The sequence below is a fragment of the Bradysia coprophila genome, assembly GCF_014529535.1.
Source record: "Bradysia coprophila strain Holo2 chromosome X unlocalized genomic scaffold, BU_Bcop_v1 contig_128, whole genome shotgun sequence".
Lineage (NCBI taxonomy): Eukaryota > Metazoa > Arthropoda > Insecta > Diptera > Sciaridae > Bradysia > Bradysia coprophila.
In genome coordinates, this window is record NW_023503295.1 from 2,369,969 (window position 1) to 2,388,507 (window position 18,539).

General features: G+C 36.3%; 1 protein-coding gene across 1 annotated transcript in view; it reads left to right on the forward strand.

Annotated features, from left to right (window-relative positions):
• The window catches only part of LOC119067623 (protein artichoke), a 97,203-nt gene that overhangs the window by 42,616 nt on the left and 36,048 nt on the right, over nt 1-18,539 (forward strand). Inside the window, exon 3 of the mRNA XM_037170715.1 lies at nt 12,557-12,819. Coding sequence (XP_037026610.1) covers nt 12,557-12,819 — 263 coding nt within the window. The remainder of the gene's footprint in view (nt 1-12,556; nt 12,820-18,539) is intronic.

Below are 18,539 nucleotides of genomic sequence, written 5' to 3' on the forward strand. Positions count from 1 at the left end.
CGAAGGGGCTTATAGGATTACGATGCCGTGTGTAATTGATGGAATTCGAAGCAGACGGTAAGGGCAAAGTGTTTGTGTTCATAGATGACGAATCCGCAATAAAAATTTGGGCCGTCTGTCCGTCTGTCTATCACGTCGATATCGTGAGTAAATCGAATCCGATTTCAAAAATTTCCCTGAAAGATAGTCAAAATAGTGAGGCTAAGTTCGAAGATGGGCATATTCGGGTCGGTCCTTCGTGAGTTAGGGCCACCTAAGTGATTTAAGGTCTTTTGGTGATATTTATGGCAAAATAAACGATGGAAATGTAAATGACACGGCAAATGATAGGTATTGTCAATACCAATCCAGGAAAAAAAAGTTTTTTAAAATCGGGTGAGTGGACCGTGAGTTAGGGCCTTAGAAGTGAAAAGCTACTAGGGCCCTATGTGTATTTTACATAGAACTCGAGTAAATTTCATTCGTTTTTCGTAATTTTTGTTTCATTTGGAAGGTAATCAAAGGCCGAATAGAATGTTGTTGAAAAAAAAAATTAAATTTGGGTCCTTGGACGAAGGCCGCTACTAGGACCCTATGTGTATTTTACATATAACTCGAGCAAATTTCATCCGTTTTTCGTAATTTTTGTTTCATTTGGAAGGTAATCAAAGACGGAATAGAATGTAGTTGAAAAAAAATTAAATTTGGATCCTTGGACTGAGGCCGATACTAGGCCCTATGTGTATTTATACTCAATAAATTAAAATTTTAGGGCGATTTGAAATTTTTGTTTCATTTGAAAGGAACGTCGTACGGGGCTTCGTAATTGCGCTATGCGCAATTTCTAAGATGTACACATTTCATAATAATTTGACTTCAACTAGGGTGACAGACGCACTAGGGTCACGTACGCAATAGATATACGGGTTTGTACGGGGCTCAGTCGCAGCAAACGCTCCGACTGTTCTGATGGCTCGTTTCTGTTAAATTTGCCGTTCCTTTAAATTCCCGTATTACACTCAATTAAATATCGTTTGTGCAATGGATGACTGATTTCTATTCCATATTATGTTACCGTTCACGAAATAATAATAAAAAAAGCTCAAGCTTAACCCGCTCAAGACGTATGGAAAATTATTTATGGAATAGAAATCGTCACAATAGTACAAAAGAGGCTGGCAATATACATTTTCTTTTTGAATCTTTAAGCTATATGCACCGTACCACAACTTGCATTAATAACCGAACTTTATAGCAAACTGCATAAAGGACTTATTCAGTGAAAAACAAAAGAATATTATGTTCGCTGAAAGAGCTTTTCATTTTGATGAAACACAATGTTCTGCTGAAGATTTTCCGTCATGGCAAAAAATTATTATTATTGAGAATAACTACTTTAAATGAGGACAAACGGCATTGCTCGTGTTTTCCCATTGAATGACATTTATTCAATAGGTTCGCTATACAACTTGCATTTTTACATTATACGGCTTTTGTGTGGCACTAGAAATTTAATTAAAATTTCAATGAGAAGTAATTCCTAATTAATTTCGTTTTTTTCTTCCCTTTCTCCGTCAAGTGAGTTTTTATTAAACAAAAGCATAATCATTTGTTTATTGTGCAACCATTGCAGCATAACACAATACCTACTGAACGAACATTCAGTTTTCCACAAAAATGTAGTGCATAACTTTAAACTGAAGTAGCACTTCTTGATGGTGTGAGCGTGGAAAAGGAAATTTATTTTTTATTGTTTCATTGTTCAGGTACCTGCCGTGGTGCCAGCCATTTGGATCAAGGATTAGGATCGTTGATAGCAATTTATGTAACATTTCATCTTTTTATCCCGAGTGGATTTTACATGCTTTGGGCGTCGAAAGTAGTGCGTGAAACATTAAAAGTACCGTTTTCGACGCATGTAGCATGTAAAATACATATAGTAAACAAAAAAAACCTTCTAAATTGCTTATTAGACCCGTACGAAGTACTGGGGTCTTATGGGTTTACGCATACGTTTGTAACACGTCGAATTGGACTCCCTGAGTAAGGGGAAACCTATTGTGGTTGTCTAGAGATGCCAAATCCGCGAAAAAAAAAATGTCCGTCTGTCCGTCTGTCCGTCTGTCTGCACGATAACTTGAGTAAAACGCATCCGATTTTGAAAATTCTTTTTTTTTCCCGTTTGGTAATGTCAAAAGACAGGCGAAGTTCGAAGATGAGTGATTTTGGATCGACCCCTCCCGAGCTGTGGCCCAATAAGTGGTTTACGGTTTTTCGAAGATATCTCCGGACATTTAAACGTTAAACTTGTAAGTGATACGTCAAATAAAAGGTATTTACAATACCGATCGACAAAAAAAAAGTTTATGGAAATCGGATGACCGACTCGTGAGTTAGACCCCTTGGTGTGGAACAGGCACAGGGCGGCAAGCAGTTTTTGCTTGTAGGTCGGCCACATTTGAACATATTTCGTCTGTTTTAGCTTTATTAGATAGGTATTGACCGTACCAATCAGGGGAAAAAAAGTTTTTGAAATTATGTTCTCCGGAGCGTGAGCTAGGTCTCTTGGAGTGAGCTCTTATCTGGCTACTCGGAAGTACAGTGAACGTGGTGTATTTTGACAATATCTCGAGTAAATTTTGACCGAATTTCATGAATTTTTTTTTTGTTTGAAAGGTATTAACGAATGTAAAGCGTCGGTACTATTTCCGGTCTCCTAACAAAATGGCTGCCGGCGGCCATATTGGATTTTAGTAAAATAGAAATATCTTGGGAAAAATGATACTTAGAGAGTTTCTGTTAACATGGAAATAATTTGTAATGTGTGTGGGGTTTCAGGGATTCCATATACGGACATCTATATATACCTATATACAGCTATATTGAGCTATATACAGGCATATAGAGCTATATAATAGCATATATTTATCTGTGAAATGTTTATTTATAGTGAAATATAGTTAAATATAGCGGTATATAGCTGTTTAAATAGGAATTTATGAAATTTGTCTTCGTACGGGGCTGTCTATATTGCCTCCGGCAATTTAGTTGTATATGATAACAAGGCAAAGAGTGGATAATGTAAGTGATTTTAAAGGGAGAATAGTTTTTCAGCAGAGAAGAAAATGAAGTAAGAGAAATGAAGAGTTTCACATTAAAGGCTTTTGATACGAATAGGTGTTTCGTACGGGTCGGCGTTAGCTATGTTTGTCTTTGCGATCAAGTCAGATGTGATCTAAACTGTCCTTTCAGAATTTTGATTGACGCTACCTGGTACTTCTTTAACTGCTTGGACACGCAAAGTATATGGTGCCACCACAAGCAGATAGTGAGAACTAACTACTTGTATGTCAATGGTGCCAATCGACAAAATCAAAATTGAAATTGAATTCGTTGGTTCAATTGAATGTGGGAAGTGTGTAGGATGTAAAAGTAATGCATCCTACAATCCTATAGTCATAATAAAATTGGGTACCTGTATTTATTTGCATTTTCGATCAAGTAGTTTCTTATGAAATTAAAAATTGATAAAAAATAAATAGTACCGTTAAGTGTTTCTTCTACAAATTACGGCTGAATTCTTGGGAATCCATCTTTTTACGAAATGTAACGTAAAGGTAGTTTGTTCAAACTTAGGGAATTCGTTCTTTTACGAAATTTAACGCAATTTAAAACTAATGAAAGCGATGACCAATTTGTACAGTATACTGTATCTAACGGCAAACATTGTTGTAATGTCAGTGTTTATTGAATGAATAAATGTATATAAAGGTAGTTTGTCGATGTTAGGGAATTCGTCCTTTTACGAAATTTAACGTAAAGGCGGATTGTTCGATCCTAAGGAATTAATCTTTTTACGAAATGTAACGTAAAGGTAGTTTCTTCGATCTTAGGGAATTTATCCTATTGAGATATGTAACGTAAAGGCGGATTGTTCGATACCTTTACGTTACATTTCGTATAAGGATGAATTCCACAGGATCTATAAAAGTCTTGTGCTTCTACTTAATTAATGTAAACATCGGGTTAGGCTTGTGTATGATTTATTACGTGTTGTCTGTTCGAGCTCTACTAATGGACTGAATCTTACAATGCAGTCTGCATGATAACAATCATAGCAGACGATTTGGTTATTACTATATGTGTGTGTGATGAGAGATTTATAGCAAATACACGAGTAGTGAACAGGTCACTACATTACTTCCCCTCTTGAAAAAATTAAATTTTGAAATTAACAAAAATTTAACAAAAAAAAAATTATGAAACAAAAAATTCAACTTTTTGACTCTACCTTTTCATTCAAAAACTATAAAACGATTGGCTCGAAACGATCGAAAAAATTACTCGAAGAATTTTCTGTGCTAATTGCACTCTTCTATTCAACAAACAACCATTTATTTCACGATTATTCGGCCGCGCTCTGTTCCCGTTTGTTTCTCCATTGTTCCAAACCTCCTTACGCATATGATCGTGTGCATTTCCCATGGAATGTTTGGTATGGCGGTCGAAGAACGGTCGGTGCGATGACTTTGTGTTTTCGTTAACCGACCCGACTAAACTCTCGAATTTCGTATTGTGGGCGTTCTCGCTGATTCTCGAATCGGTGATGCTACTTGCGTCATTTTGACGATTGAACCCTTCGGGCTTACGTTGCTTATTCTTCCCGTTTGTTACGGACTCGGGTCGTTGTTGCCACAATTTCGCTAGATTCTCCTTCGAACTTCGTTGTAGAAATTGTATCGTGAAGGTAGAGAACGAAAGTATGTGCACCAACAACTCCGTTGATAGTTGTGAATCCATTAGTAAACTCTATTCTAGACGACCTTGTAAGGCTACTCGATTGGGTTTTTAATTGGCCACGTTGACTGCGATTAATTTATATAACCTTTACGCGCCAAAATCTTGGATGAAACTTTCCACAACTTCCAAGAAACTATAATGCTTCTACACCGGTATGTGAGCTGATGTTTTAATACAAAGCGTTCGAATTTCACCAAACTACGTGCTTGTGTAATGACGAAAACCAAATTTGTGCTCTTTGTCTTCTCGGACAATCGAATCCCGTTGTATGCAACTCCCGACATTTACTATTCGCGTGTATTTCACTTTCGATTATTGACAAAAATATCGAATGATCACTTTGCTCCGTTCAAATACTTTAGGCTGGTTTCAAGAACGTTCGGGTCACCAATATAAAAGTCTTGTGCTTCTACTTAATTAATGTAAACATCGGGTTAGGCTTGTGTATGATTTATTACGTGTTGTCTGTTCGAGCTCTACTAATGGACTGAATCTTACAATGCAGTCTGCATGATAACAATCATAGCAGACGATTTGGTTATTACTATATGTGTGTGTGATGAGAGATTTATAGCAAATACACGAGTAGTGAACAGGTCACTACAGATCTAACAATCCGCCTTTACGTTAAATTCCCGTCACCCGGTGCCAATAGTCTCTTCCTTATTTTATAAGAATTAGTAAAGAAATGAAGGAATAAAAATTGAATAGTCTCGTTTTCGTGTGGTCATTGACCTCGGCTTCGCCACGGATCAACACAATTCACTCGAAAACTCTACTTTTCAACTTTTCATCACTTGGTATGTAAATAACTAATTATTTTGATGGTAATTATGGACTCGTATCCTTTTTGTTAAAACTACGACCATCGTTTGGTGTTAAAATGTGTTAGCTTCCACTAACGATTTAAATGTTTGTGGTGATTTAATCTCAGCCCGAGAAAACTCAAAATATGTGTCAATTTTTGATAAATATTGAGTTTTCTCGGATTGAGGTTACATCACCACAAACATTTAAATTTTTACTGAAAGCTAACACATTTTAACACCAATGGTCGTACTTTTTACAAAAAAGATGCGAGTCCAGAATTTTCATCAAAATACTAATAATCGTCCAAAAAAACGATATTATCGCCCAAAAAATTTTCATCCAGGACGATAATATCGTCTAAATTGAAAAATTCTAAAATATTGTCTGGACGATAGTATCGTTTTCTTGTCGATATTATCGTTCAAAAAACGATATTATCGTTTTCTGGACGATATTACCGTTCTAGAAAATCTAATGGATATTTTCGTTTTCTGTACGATAATATCGTCCAAAACGATAATATCGTCCTGGGCGATATTATCGTTTTCTTAAACGATAAAATCGTCCAGGACGATACTATCGTTTAAAAAAAACGATAATATCGCCCAGGATGATATTATCGTTTTGTTTTGGGTGGTAATATTGTCCAGGACTCAATTTTACTCAGAGGTGCAGCAAGAACCGAATTCTCTTCCAAAATATCGAAAAACAATTGTCAGAGGAAATCACCTACACATCAGTGTTTAAAAAAGGCGTTTAGTTCGTCCCTAAATAATTCATCTTTTTACGTAATGAATACCAACTTTGATTGTACATAAAAAGCGTTTTAACACGCCGAGCGATCCGGCCCATTGCCCCGGAGCGAAGCGGAACTTAGGAGTTAATTTTTTTTTCTCGCATCGTCTCATAATTAGTCTGTGTAATTTTTCTATACAAAATTTAAATTTACGGAACCAAATGAACCAATTTTTAATATACATTTGACGTCTATAAAAAGGTGTTTATCTACAAGATTTTGTGTTTCGTCTTCAACAACCATCCAGAACGATAATATCGCCCAGGACGATATTATCGTCTAGAATTTTTATATTAAATAAATTAAAAACGATATTATCGTCCTGGACGATATTAGCGTCTCAAATTTAAAAAAATAAATTAATTAAAAACGATATTATCGTCCCAAAAATTATCGCCCAGGACGATAATATCGTCCAAAATAACGATAAATTTGTTCAGAAAAAGAAAATAACGATAATATCGTCCAGCGGATATTTTCATCCAGGACGATATTATCGTCAAAAAAACGATATCGTTTTTTAGACGATAGTATAATCAAAAAAAACGATAGTATCGTCCAAAAAAACGATATTATCGTTTTTTTAAACGATAATATCGTCAAGAAAACGATAATATAGTCAAGAAAACGATAATATCGTCCTGAAAATATTTTAAAATTTATAATTTTAGACGATATTATCGTCCTGGATGAAATTTTTTTGGACGATAATATCGTTTTTTAGACGATAGTATCGTCTAAAAAACGATACTATCGTTTTTTGGACGATACTATCGTCTAAAAAACGATACTATCGTCCAAAAAACGATACTATCGTTTTTTAGACGATACTATCGTCTAAAAAACGATAATATCGTTCCTGACGATATTGACCGTGTAGTTATGTCGCCTCATCATTTTACCTCCAAATGTATGCAACAATTGAGCCATGTGAAGATCTCTCTTAATGCTAGAAGCAGTGCCATGATACAGTGCAAATGTTATAAAAACAGTTCAATTGGTCGCTATAAAAGTTATCAAATCATGATACTCTCAAAATCAATCATTTACCTCGCCTTACCATTTAATTAATTAAATTGATTAGCAGTCTTCACTTTGTGAATTCAGTCATACATTTTCATTAAACATTTTAACGTAACTCAAATACCGGCAGTCCTTACTCTTCATTACCTCCCTATATTCCTATTTGTTTCACTAAACTTTCCAGTACCCGTTTTTTCAGCATCTTTTTTGTTGAAATGAACAATCTAGCGCCTAGCCAGCTGATATAATGTACTATTTGAATTGAAATCTGTTAACAAAATGTATACACAAATGTTAACAGACAAATGTTGGCAATTTTGCTTATTTGTTCATATAATTTTAACATTCTAGTTATCTGTTAACAGTCTTTGCACAGAGATTCTACTAAAATAGAGGCTAAAAGTTTGCCCTCGAACTTTTTCTCAGTAAAAATCACAACATCATCACAACAAAACACACAAAGATAATGAAAACGTAATATGATTTTAGAGACTTTTCAAAACCAACTGCATTTTATGTACACTGCACTCAAACATGGTGTCGTGTCTGACTTTCAGATATGATTTCGCTATTTTATCACCACAATTACCACAATGTAAACTTCTACAAATATCGCGTTGCATTACACTCATGTGAATTATTGTCGTGTTAACAGCTACAAATTCTACATTATCTAAATTTGAAATTTCTGTTTTATCAAGTAAGTAATGTGAGCGTGTTTTTAATGCTTGAGGAAAACGAGTGAAATGTGCGACGGCACTTGTTTGCCAACGGCTCTGACACTTTTGAGAAGTAAAATATCGAATGCCACACCTCCTAGAAGGTTTCCTATCTGGTCAGTCCCATGGACACTTTATTCTTAATAAGTCATGTTCAATCTCCTTCCTTCAGGTGCCCTAGAGATAGTTCTTGAGTCCACGGATCATACTCGATAAGCTTTATTAGCTATGCCTTAATGTAAAAAATAGATTTTCCGACCTATCCGACTAGTTCTCGTTATCGCTTCGAATGTTATCTTCTGTATCAGTCGAAGTGTGGGCATAGGTTTGATAATTAAAAATTTCTTCTGAATTGTCTACCTTTTCTATTCAATTTTGTTGCTGGATTTGAACAGAATAACTTTCGTATTGTTTATTAGAGAAAAAATGCTACATTATTGCATGTTTTCCGTTCCACATATACCGGAATGCATTATACGTATAATAAGCAAAACGTAACGACGTTATAACGAAAAACAAAAACTATTATTTTCAGCTATTTTCATAAAACATCTCAACAAAAGCCACCGAGAAAATGGAACTTTAGTAACTATTTTATGGTATTATTTATTGAAACAGGCAGCTAACTAACTTTACCGTTTAATTTAAAACATTTTAGAAATAATTCCATTTGTCAATTGGCATAGACCACATTCGTATTCGTAAAATCGTTTTTGTTCAATCTCAAACTTTCTCTACCACGATGTACACATGACGATTCGTTTGTTATGTAAAAGAAATAACAATTCTTTAGTCAGCTAACGGATCGAAAGTGGCAAATTACTGTTCGAATTCGCTGCATTAAATTTTGAAGGTGAAATGCCGTAATTTAAGTGAAAGATTGGTTAAGAAGTGTACAATTTCTTACGATTGGAAAATCGGTAATTGAATAAGTATAAGAATCACGCCTTTTTTCACACGAACAAGTCTAGTGAATCATAATTGAAAAGAAGTTTTAATTCATCACTAACCTTGCTCACTCGTGGTGGGTCTGTGGTGAGCTACCACAAAACCTAGACAGAGAATTTTACAAGTCATCGATGTTCTTAGTCAATTCTTTGTGTTTCCATAAAGGGATAAAGGAAGTTGATGAGTCCTCCCTTGAGATTTTAGGTTCGCCGATTTTTGAGTCAGAGTTAGAGAGGATGTTTTCTTCTAAGATTGAAGAAATAAAGGTGATGTGCGAACGTTTGAAGTTGATGGATGTCCATCCGGCTTTGTGCGTTTTTAGGAAATCTTTAGGAAGCTGTAGGTTTAACTATTTGTTGCGTACTTCTAAGGCATTTTCTCTGAGTGCTTATTTGAAGGATGTAGATGAAGTTTTTCGTTCGACGCTTGAGGCGATTACTAATGTTAGGCTGTTAGATTTTTCTTGGCTACCGTTAGCTCACGGTGGATTAGGTATTCGGAAAGTTGAGGAATTGGCACTTCCTGCGTATCTGTCGTCTGTGTATTCGACGTCCAGTCTGTCTGATGAGATTTTGAGTAGGTTTAATATTAAGGTGATCGATGATAGTATTTTGGGATTAGTAAGTTCGATTCCTAGTGAATTTGTTCCAGGTAGTGATGATGAGAGGAAGGTACAGAGGAATTGGGACTCTCCGTTGGTCAATAGCAAGTTTAGTGGGATGTTTGAATCTGGTGAATCTGTTGATCGTGCGAGACTGCTTGCGTCATCTACTAAAGAATCTTCAAAGTGGCTGCAAGTTGGTCCCGTCGAGTCAGCTAGGTTTGCTATTAGATAACAATGCTGCGAGAATTGCTGTTGGTCTGCGTTTAGGATCTTAATTATGCGAGGAGTATAGGTGTGTCTGTGGTGAGTTAGTTAAAAAGGACGGTTTGCATGGCTTATCATGCAAGCTTAAGACAGGGATAACGCGATATGATTCTGTAAACAGAGAGTTTTCTCATGCTTTTTCTGCTGCAGATGTTCCAACTTTGTTGCAGCCACCAGGAATTTCTAGTGATGACGGTAAAAGACCTGATGGTATGACTCTAATTCCGTGGATTCATGGTAAATCTCTTTTATGGGATGTGACAGTGCGTGATACGTTGCCTCCTTCAGACATTGGTGAAACTTCAAAAAAAGCACGCTCAATTGCAGAGAAAGCGGAGAGAATAAAGCATAATCATTATAGAAAACTTAAAGAAAATTATTTATTCACCCCGCTTGCTTTTTAATCTTTAGGTAGCATGGGCCCAGAAACAAAGAAATTTGACGAAATTCGAAAATTTGACGAAATTTGACGAAATTCGAAAATTTGACGAAATTCGAAAATTTGACGAAATTTGACGAAATTCGAAAATTTGACGAAAATCGAAAATTTGACGAAAATCGAAAATTTGACGAAATTCCAAAATCTGACGAAATTCAGAAAATTTGACGAAAATCGAAAATTTGACGAAGAAAGTAATTCTCTATCTGCCACCATTCAAGAAATATCTCCAATACCCCAATTGACCCACCCATTTCCAACTTTCGACATTTTTCACATATGCCCTGTTCTACTCGTAAAGCTCTGAGACTTTGCCGAAGAAAGTGACTATCTGTCACCATTCAAGAAATACCTCTAAAAACATAATTGACCCACCCATTTCCAACTTTCGACATTTTTCACATATGCCACTCGGTTCTACTCGTAAAACTCTGAGACTTTGCCGAAGAAAGTAATTCGCTATCTCTCATAACCCAAAAAAATATTAGTCCTTTCATCCTACGCTCGAGTAGCTCAAAATTTGGTCACTCTAATCACTCTAGCTCAAACGAATCGCACGCCTCTGTAGGTTTCAATACAGCTAAGCTACAGCCGAAAACGCGTTCCCGACCCTCGAAAACCACACTCAGAAACCACTTCGAGGCCAATAAAACAAAATTCTGGTTTTTCCTGGGGTAATGGCGTATCACATTTTCATTTTTATGCCCACCCTGAGGTTCCTGCAAAATTTCATGGAGATTGGCTGACTAGTTTCCGAGATCGACCGTCGATAGATAGACAGATAGATAGAAACATACAGAGTAAGTTGAAAGATTTTGATTGTTTGGAAAACGTTAATTTGGTGCATTTTCTATCAAAATGACCAACTTCAAAACGATGTATCTCCGGCAATTTTAAAGTTACATAGTCGAGTGATAGTTCGTTTTGCTCGTATTTGAAGCAATAAGATAGAATAGGATTTGTGGTGATACAGGCCAAAGGAAAGAAACTTAAATTCTCGCCTATATATAGTTGCCGCGTCTCAAACAAATTTCTTTTTTTGGAAGTTAGACTGCGACAAGTCCTCCGCTAACGCTCCGGACATGATTGCCGCGTCTCAAAAAAATTTCTTCGTTCTTTTTTTGGAAGTTAGACTGCGTCAAGTCCTCCGCGACTGCGTCAAGTCCTCCGCTAACGCTCCGGACATGATGACGGCGAATCACTTTATTGATGATATCGATGACTTTGAAAACTTTTTCTAAAATTTTACGGTAAACCTACAACCAGACACATTCTACAACCAAAAGTAGAGACTGTCAACTAACAATTTAAAGTGAATCATGAAAAAACATCGGAAAAAATGAGAACATTTTGCTTATCAAAACTAGCAAATAAAGGGAAATGTCGCTGATGTTTCGACAGACAATTGCACTGGAAACCATAATCCGGATAACGTTTACAAAAACTTCAATGCGAAATATTTTTCTGAATGTCAAATACTAGGAACCGACAGAACATTTCAGGTATTTTCAAAAATCAGGATTTGACTTTAATCTATGATAATACGACTAGATATACGTGTAATACCACTATTGTATTATTGTACTATCGTTTCAATTTTTGCGGTATCAGTTATTTACGTCCCTGTTTGAGACGATTTATGAAGTGTGGACAACAAGCGAAATTACCTCAAATTAACCACCCCAAAGATCTTGCATACAACTTCCCACCCAGACGAAAATCCGAGAATTTTTTTAACCTACTATACTCATTTTCGGTCTCGTCGGTCCAATTTCATGGGCATTACTCGGTCCTTTCGTATAAGAAAACCAGTCTTCCTTAGTGAACGATGTATGGAACAAAAATGTACGAGTAGAACGTTAAAATCATTCAATCAATTCGGACAACAAATGGATAGGATGAAGATAAATTCAAGAAAGAAGCAGAAAATGCCACGACAAAGTGCCAATGCAATAAACTGAAAACGTAAAATTAAAGCAACTTCCTCTTTTCAGAGGAAACAAACTTTTGCACTAAATGGTGTAGAAGGTCTGGGTGTTATAGACACATTACTATTGTATCCCTTTTTCCCCATTAAGAATACGAAACCTATCTGCAAAAAAAGACAGTTCGTTCTATCAAAACCACCTTTAACACACCATTTTCTACAATTTTTTTTTCTTTTTCTCTTTCAGGTCTCTTTTTAGAATGTCCTGGTACAACAGCCGTTACATTACGTTCAACCTTACAAGTGATATCTGCACCCATACAGTCCCTGTCTGTATTCGACTTTGATCGCTCCGTCACGTCGCTTTCACAGGATATGTTCATGGCTGGCGTACATATAAAACATTTACAATTCTCCCATTCCCATTTGCAAATGTTGAAAGATAACAGTCTAAAGAATCTACGTGAGACTTTAGAATCGCTAAGTATAGTCAATGGCAAACTATTACAGGTAAGATGTAACCCCTCATGTACCATATCTTTAGCGATATAAAAGTTTCAGCATGTTATCATGAATAAAGCGTTGGTTTATAGTGGGTGTGTAGATTATGAACGAGATATGAGATATATCTACCTACACATGCTACACATACAGCCGGTGTTGTTGTTTTTTTTCACCGTTCATTTTCTTTTCTCCTTTCGTTCTGCTAATACTTAAGCTTTTCTCAGTTGTCTTAGGTGGAAACGGCTTTGTTTTGTCATCGTTTTGTTCTTGTATCCAATTTCTTCCCATAAATTGAACAAACAATTGTCGATGAAACTTTGATTATTAAGTTGATGTATCTTATTGTAAAGCTAATATTCGACAAAGGATTTATTCCTTTTAAATTTATATCTTGACAACAGACATATCAAACGGATCAAACAGCTTGCATTAGTTTCTAGAAATTGGATTGCTCATATATTGAGTCGTAAGCCTTCTATGAGAAAAGCATTCACTCATCGATGTTTGTTGATTGATTACCTTGATAACTGTGTATTGTACTAGTGATGAAAAATTCAATTATAATACGAAAAGAACATTACCATTTCCGAAACCACCTCGATATTGTCACTTGAAACGTTCCCTATGGCGACTGGATTTAACATCCAAAAACGAGATTTAAGGCCCGTTATTGGGAAATGACAGGACAGTTTCCCGAAAATGTATGGAAAATTTTATCACAAAAATTCACCGAAAAGATTCAAAGAAACTCACCCAAGATGCTTTCCATTGTATTCGTGCACCGTCTCTTTATGTCCCCAAGGCATATTTAAACACTAAAACACTTTATACTCGATGCAAAAACAAAAAGTTTTTTTTTTGTTTTGTCGCGACAAAAACACAGAAAATATTTCGACACAACTGTGACACTCCGCTACTATAAGTACTAGAATGAATGGTTGCTGTGTTCACTTCGGCGGTAAAATATTTTCTTTCAAAAAAGTGTCCGACACTTCAACGACGGTAGACATTTATTAAAATTGTAACCTCTCCCACTTCTTTAGTAAGCTAACAAGACTTCGCTGAGTCTAATTATGCCACCTAATTATGCTTTAACAAACCTCCGCTGAGCTCTAATAATTCTCCGCTGAGCTTTGACAAACCTCTAATGAGTTCTAATAATTCTCCGCTAGGCTGCAGTAAGAGTCCGTCAGATCTTAGCACGTTGTAGTAAGGCAATGAAGCTAAGCGAACACTCAATAAGCATCAGCGGATACCTAATAATTGTTGCTATGATTTAATAAGACTCCACTTAGCTTTGACAGATCTCCGCTGAGTGTCCGATTCGCTTCATTAGGCCTTACTGCAACTTGCTCAGGCCTAACGGACCCTTCCTGAAGCCTAGCGGAGAATTATTAGAGCTCAGCGGCGTTTTGTCAAAGCTCAGCGGAGAATTATTAGAGCTCAGCGGAGAAAATTTTAGAACTCAGCCGATATTTTTATTCAAAGAGGTGGCATAATTAGACTTCGCGAAGTCTTCTTAGCTTACTAAAGTGGAACGAACATTTATTTACGCTCAGCGCAGTCTTACGAGAGGCTAAATTTTTAATAAATGCTCTCCCATTGCTGAAAGAATGTCCGCTGAGCTCTCGTAAAGCCTTAAAAAATGGTCGATGAGCATTATTAAATGTATACGCTACCCTTTGTCAACCGTTTGATGATTGTTTTTAAATGTCCGACACTTTTTTGAATGAAAATATTTTACCGCCGAAGTGAACACAGCAAACATTCATTCTAGTACTTATAGTAGCGGAGTGTCACAGTTGTGTCGAAATATTTTCTGTGTTTTTGTCGCGACAAAACAAAAAAAAACTTTTTGTTTTTGCATCGAGTAAAAAGTGTTTTAGTGTTCAAATATGCCTTGACGACCTAAAGAGACTATGCCCGAATACAATGGAAAGCATAAGAGGTGAGTTTCTTTGAATTTTTTCGGTGAATTTTTGTGATAAAATTTTACATACATTTTCCGGAAACAGTCCTGTCATTTCCCAATGTTTCCCAATGCCTTAAGGGAAAATCTCGGCAAGCCTCTATGTTTCCCTTTAATGGCAGTAATAGTATGTTGTGTTACAAGTGTTCATTTTTTCAGCACTAGAACCACCCCTAGACACTTTGACAAAAAATAAGTTTTCCATACGAGAACTGTGAAAATTGGGTCGTATATGCTGAAAATAGTTATAAATGCTTTTTTTGGCACTCGATGTGTAGATTGTCACACAGCAGGCATCACACAGGTCAAAATTTTATTGTATCGCCCATGACTTGAGCAAACTTTGTCTCTCGAATTGCTTTTCGTGGAAACGCTTTTCTCAACGAAAACCGATTCGATACGAGAGAAAAGTAGAAATGCGCACAATTAGCGATGTGCGCTAATTGCGAACAGTTATGCTTTTATCTCATAGACAATAGGTTTCCGTGACAAAACTTCAGAGAAACAAAGTTTGCTGAAGTTATGGACGATAGAATACGATAGAATGTTGACCAAAAACAGTGGAAATATTGCCGAAAAATGAAACTAACTCACTTTTTTGTAGTTCAACCCAACAATTTGTATTAAACATCAAGCTTTTATCAAGCAACTGTAATTAGAACAAGACTTGTGAAAATACAATTAGATTGTTCACGCAACTGCTTAAGAGTGATATCGCCAAATCTTCAGGTGATTGGGGAACAAGCGGTCTCCGATTTTAATGAGTGATATCTCCTTGGATTCGTCTTTCAATTCTAAGAAACACGTATATTTCACTTTTTCTAAAAAAAATTGTTTTCTGTGAAAAGCGTTCAAAAGTGAAGACATGTCAGAGGGTACCGAAAACAGTTTTTCGAAAATAACTCAAGAAAAAACGATTTTAAATTGTTGTAATGTTGTACGAATGTCGGCCTTGGAAAGACCTACAGGTAGAGTATACGCACCGCTTGGTGCGAGTAGATACACGAGAGTTGCGACTAAAAATGTAGTGAATGTTCGGAGAGTCCGCCTTCTCTGCAGCTTCGATGTTCCACGAAACTGAGTATGAGGTGTTGTAGCTGGCCTCACCCACTATCGTTCCACATATAAATGAACCCAGTACTTTTGTGTTGCAAGCCCACAGAAGTCTTGGAAAAAAAGTTGGTGCGAAAATGCAGATTTTTTCCTTCTTTCCGGGGGCTCTACAGCTGGAACAGCATCTTGAACGGTACTATGGCAGTCATTTTTTATCGTCAACTATTCTTTTACGTTATCAATACAAAAACGCGTCGCTATGTCACGAATATATCAGATCCAGTGTTAGTAATATCAAGAGAAAAATTATCAAATTTTTCTCGCAGGATTTTAGTCAAATAAAGTGTTAGCGTATAGCAAATGACCTCAGGACTCCGGAACAGTAATTAGTTCTTTAATCGGATCAATATTTGCTACGTGATAGGAGTTTGGAAAAACGATACGATCAAGTGGAAGCAAACGGTGACAAACGTTCCAGATGCTGTTCCCTCGGAAAGAAGGAAAAAATCTGCATTTTGGCACCAATTTTTTTTCCAAGACTACTGTGGGCTTGTAGCACAACAGTCCTCGGTTCATTTATATGTGGAACGATAGTGGGTGAGACCAGTTACAACACTCCATACTCAGTTCCGTGGAACATCGAAGCTGCATAGAAGGCGGACTCTCCGAACATTCACTACATTTTTAGTCATAACTCTCGTGGATCTACTCGCACGAAGCGATGCGTATACTCTACCTGTAGGTCTTTCCAAAGCCGACATTCGTACAACATTACAACAATTTAAAATCATTTTTTCTTGAGTTATTGTCGAAAAACTGTCTTCGGTACCCACTGACATGTCTTCACTTTTGAACGCTTTTCACAGAAAATAATTTTTTTTTAGAAAAAGTGAAAGATACGTGTTTCCTAGAATTGAAAGACGAATCCAACGAGCTATCACTCATTAAAATCGGAGACCGCTTGTTCCCCAATCACCTGAAGATTTGGCGATATCAACAGCAAAGATATCTCAACTTTCGTTTTCATTTCCAAACTAAATCGCAAAATAGAAAAACTGACAGATCGTAACAAACAAAGGAGAAAAAAGCTCTCTCTGACGTATAAATTTATACGACAAATGGCGTGGATTCATGTTCTATGTGAATGAAATTCTATTGACGGGAAAAATATTGTTCAGATTAGCGAATTAGAAGCATGATTTTTTACGCCGAAAGACGAGGATTCCACACAGATTTAACAGGTTGATTCAAACTTTGAATTTTTTATTTCCAACTAACATCCCACATCAATGTCCTAAAAATGTAGCTGCGAATTTTGAACACCAAAAAAATAAATTTTTGATAGACACAACGGAACTGTCAGCATTCAGGTTCTCCCATTTCACCTCTTTTATACTTAATAAAATTGTTGAATTTTTTTTTTCCATTCCCGTATCAATGTCAGACTGGCATCATCAGTGCGGTGCGCTGTAAAAACGTAATCTAGCTCACAAAGACCGCATCACGAATATAATATTGTAAACGGTGCGGGCGTATCGTAACACATCTATTCATGGTAAACCGAAACAGACAAAAATTTATTTTGCTAACAATTTAATTTCACACCAACAATTCCATTTACCACTGAAGATTGTATATTATGTAAATGTTTACAGTCGTGGTAACGGCAGACCTGTTGTGCATAATTAATTCGTTGATTTTAACAAAATTTCCTTGCGATAAGAAGAAAAAAACGAGCCATCGAGCGTTTGCTGCGACTGAGCCCCGTACAAACCCGTATATCTATTGCGTACGTGACCCTAGTGCGTCTGTCACCCTACTTTGACCGTAAGCCTATTGCGCCGGTTAATGTAGTTAAAGTAAAATTATTATGTAATATGTACATCTTACAAATTGCGCATAGCGCAATTACGAAGCCCCGTACGACGTTCCTTTCAAATGAAACAAAAATTTCAAATCGCCCTAAAATTTTTTTTTTTGAAGGGCCTAGTATCGGCCTCAGTCCGAGGACGCAAATTTAAATTTTTTTTCAACTACATTCTACTCGGCCTTTGATTACCTTCCAAATGAAACAAAAATTACGAAAAACGAATGAAATTTGCTCGAGTTATATGTAAAATACACATAGGGCCCTAGTATCGGCCTCAGTCCGAGGACCCAAATTCAATTTTTTTTTCAACTACATTCTATTCGGCCTTTGATTACCTCCCAAATGAAACAAAAATTACGAAAAACGGATGAAATTTGCTCGAGTTATATGTAAAATACACATAGGGCCCTAGTAGTGGCCTAAGTCCAAGGACCCAAATTTAATTTTTTTTCAACTACATTCTATTCGGCCTTTGATTACCTTCCAAATGAAACAAAAATTACGAAAAACGGATGAAATTTGCTCGAGTTGTATGTAAAATACACATAGGGCCCTAGTAGCGGCCTTAGTCCAAGGACCCAAATTTAATTTTTTTTCAACAACATTCTATTCGGCCTTTGATTACCTTCCAAATGAAACAAAAATTACGAAAAACGGATGAAATTTGCTCGAGCTATATGTAAAATACACATAGGGCCCTAGTAGCGGCCTTAGTCCAAGGACCCAAATTTAATTTTTTTTCAACAACATTCTATTCGGCCTTTGATTACCTTCCAAATGAAACAAAAATTACGAAAAACGGATGAAATTTGCTCGAGTTGTATGTAAAATACA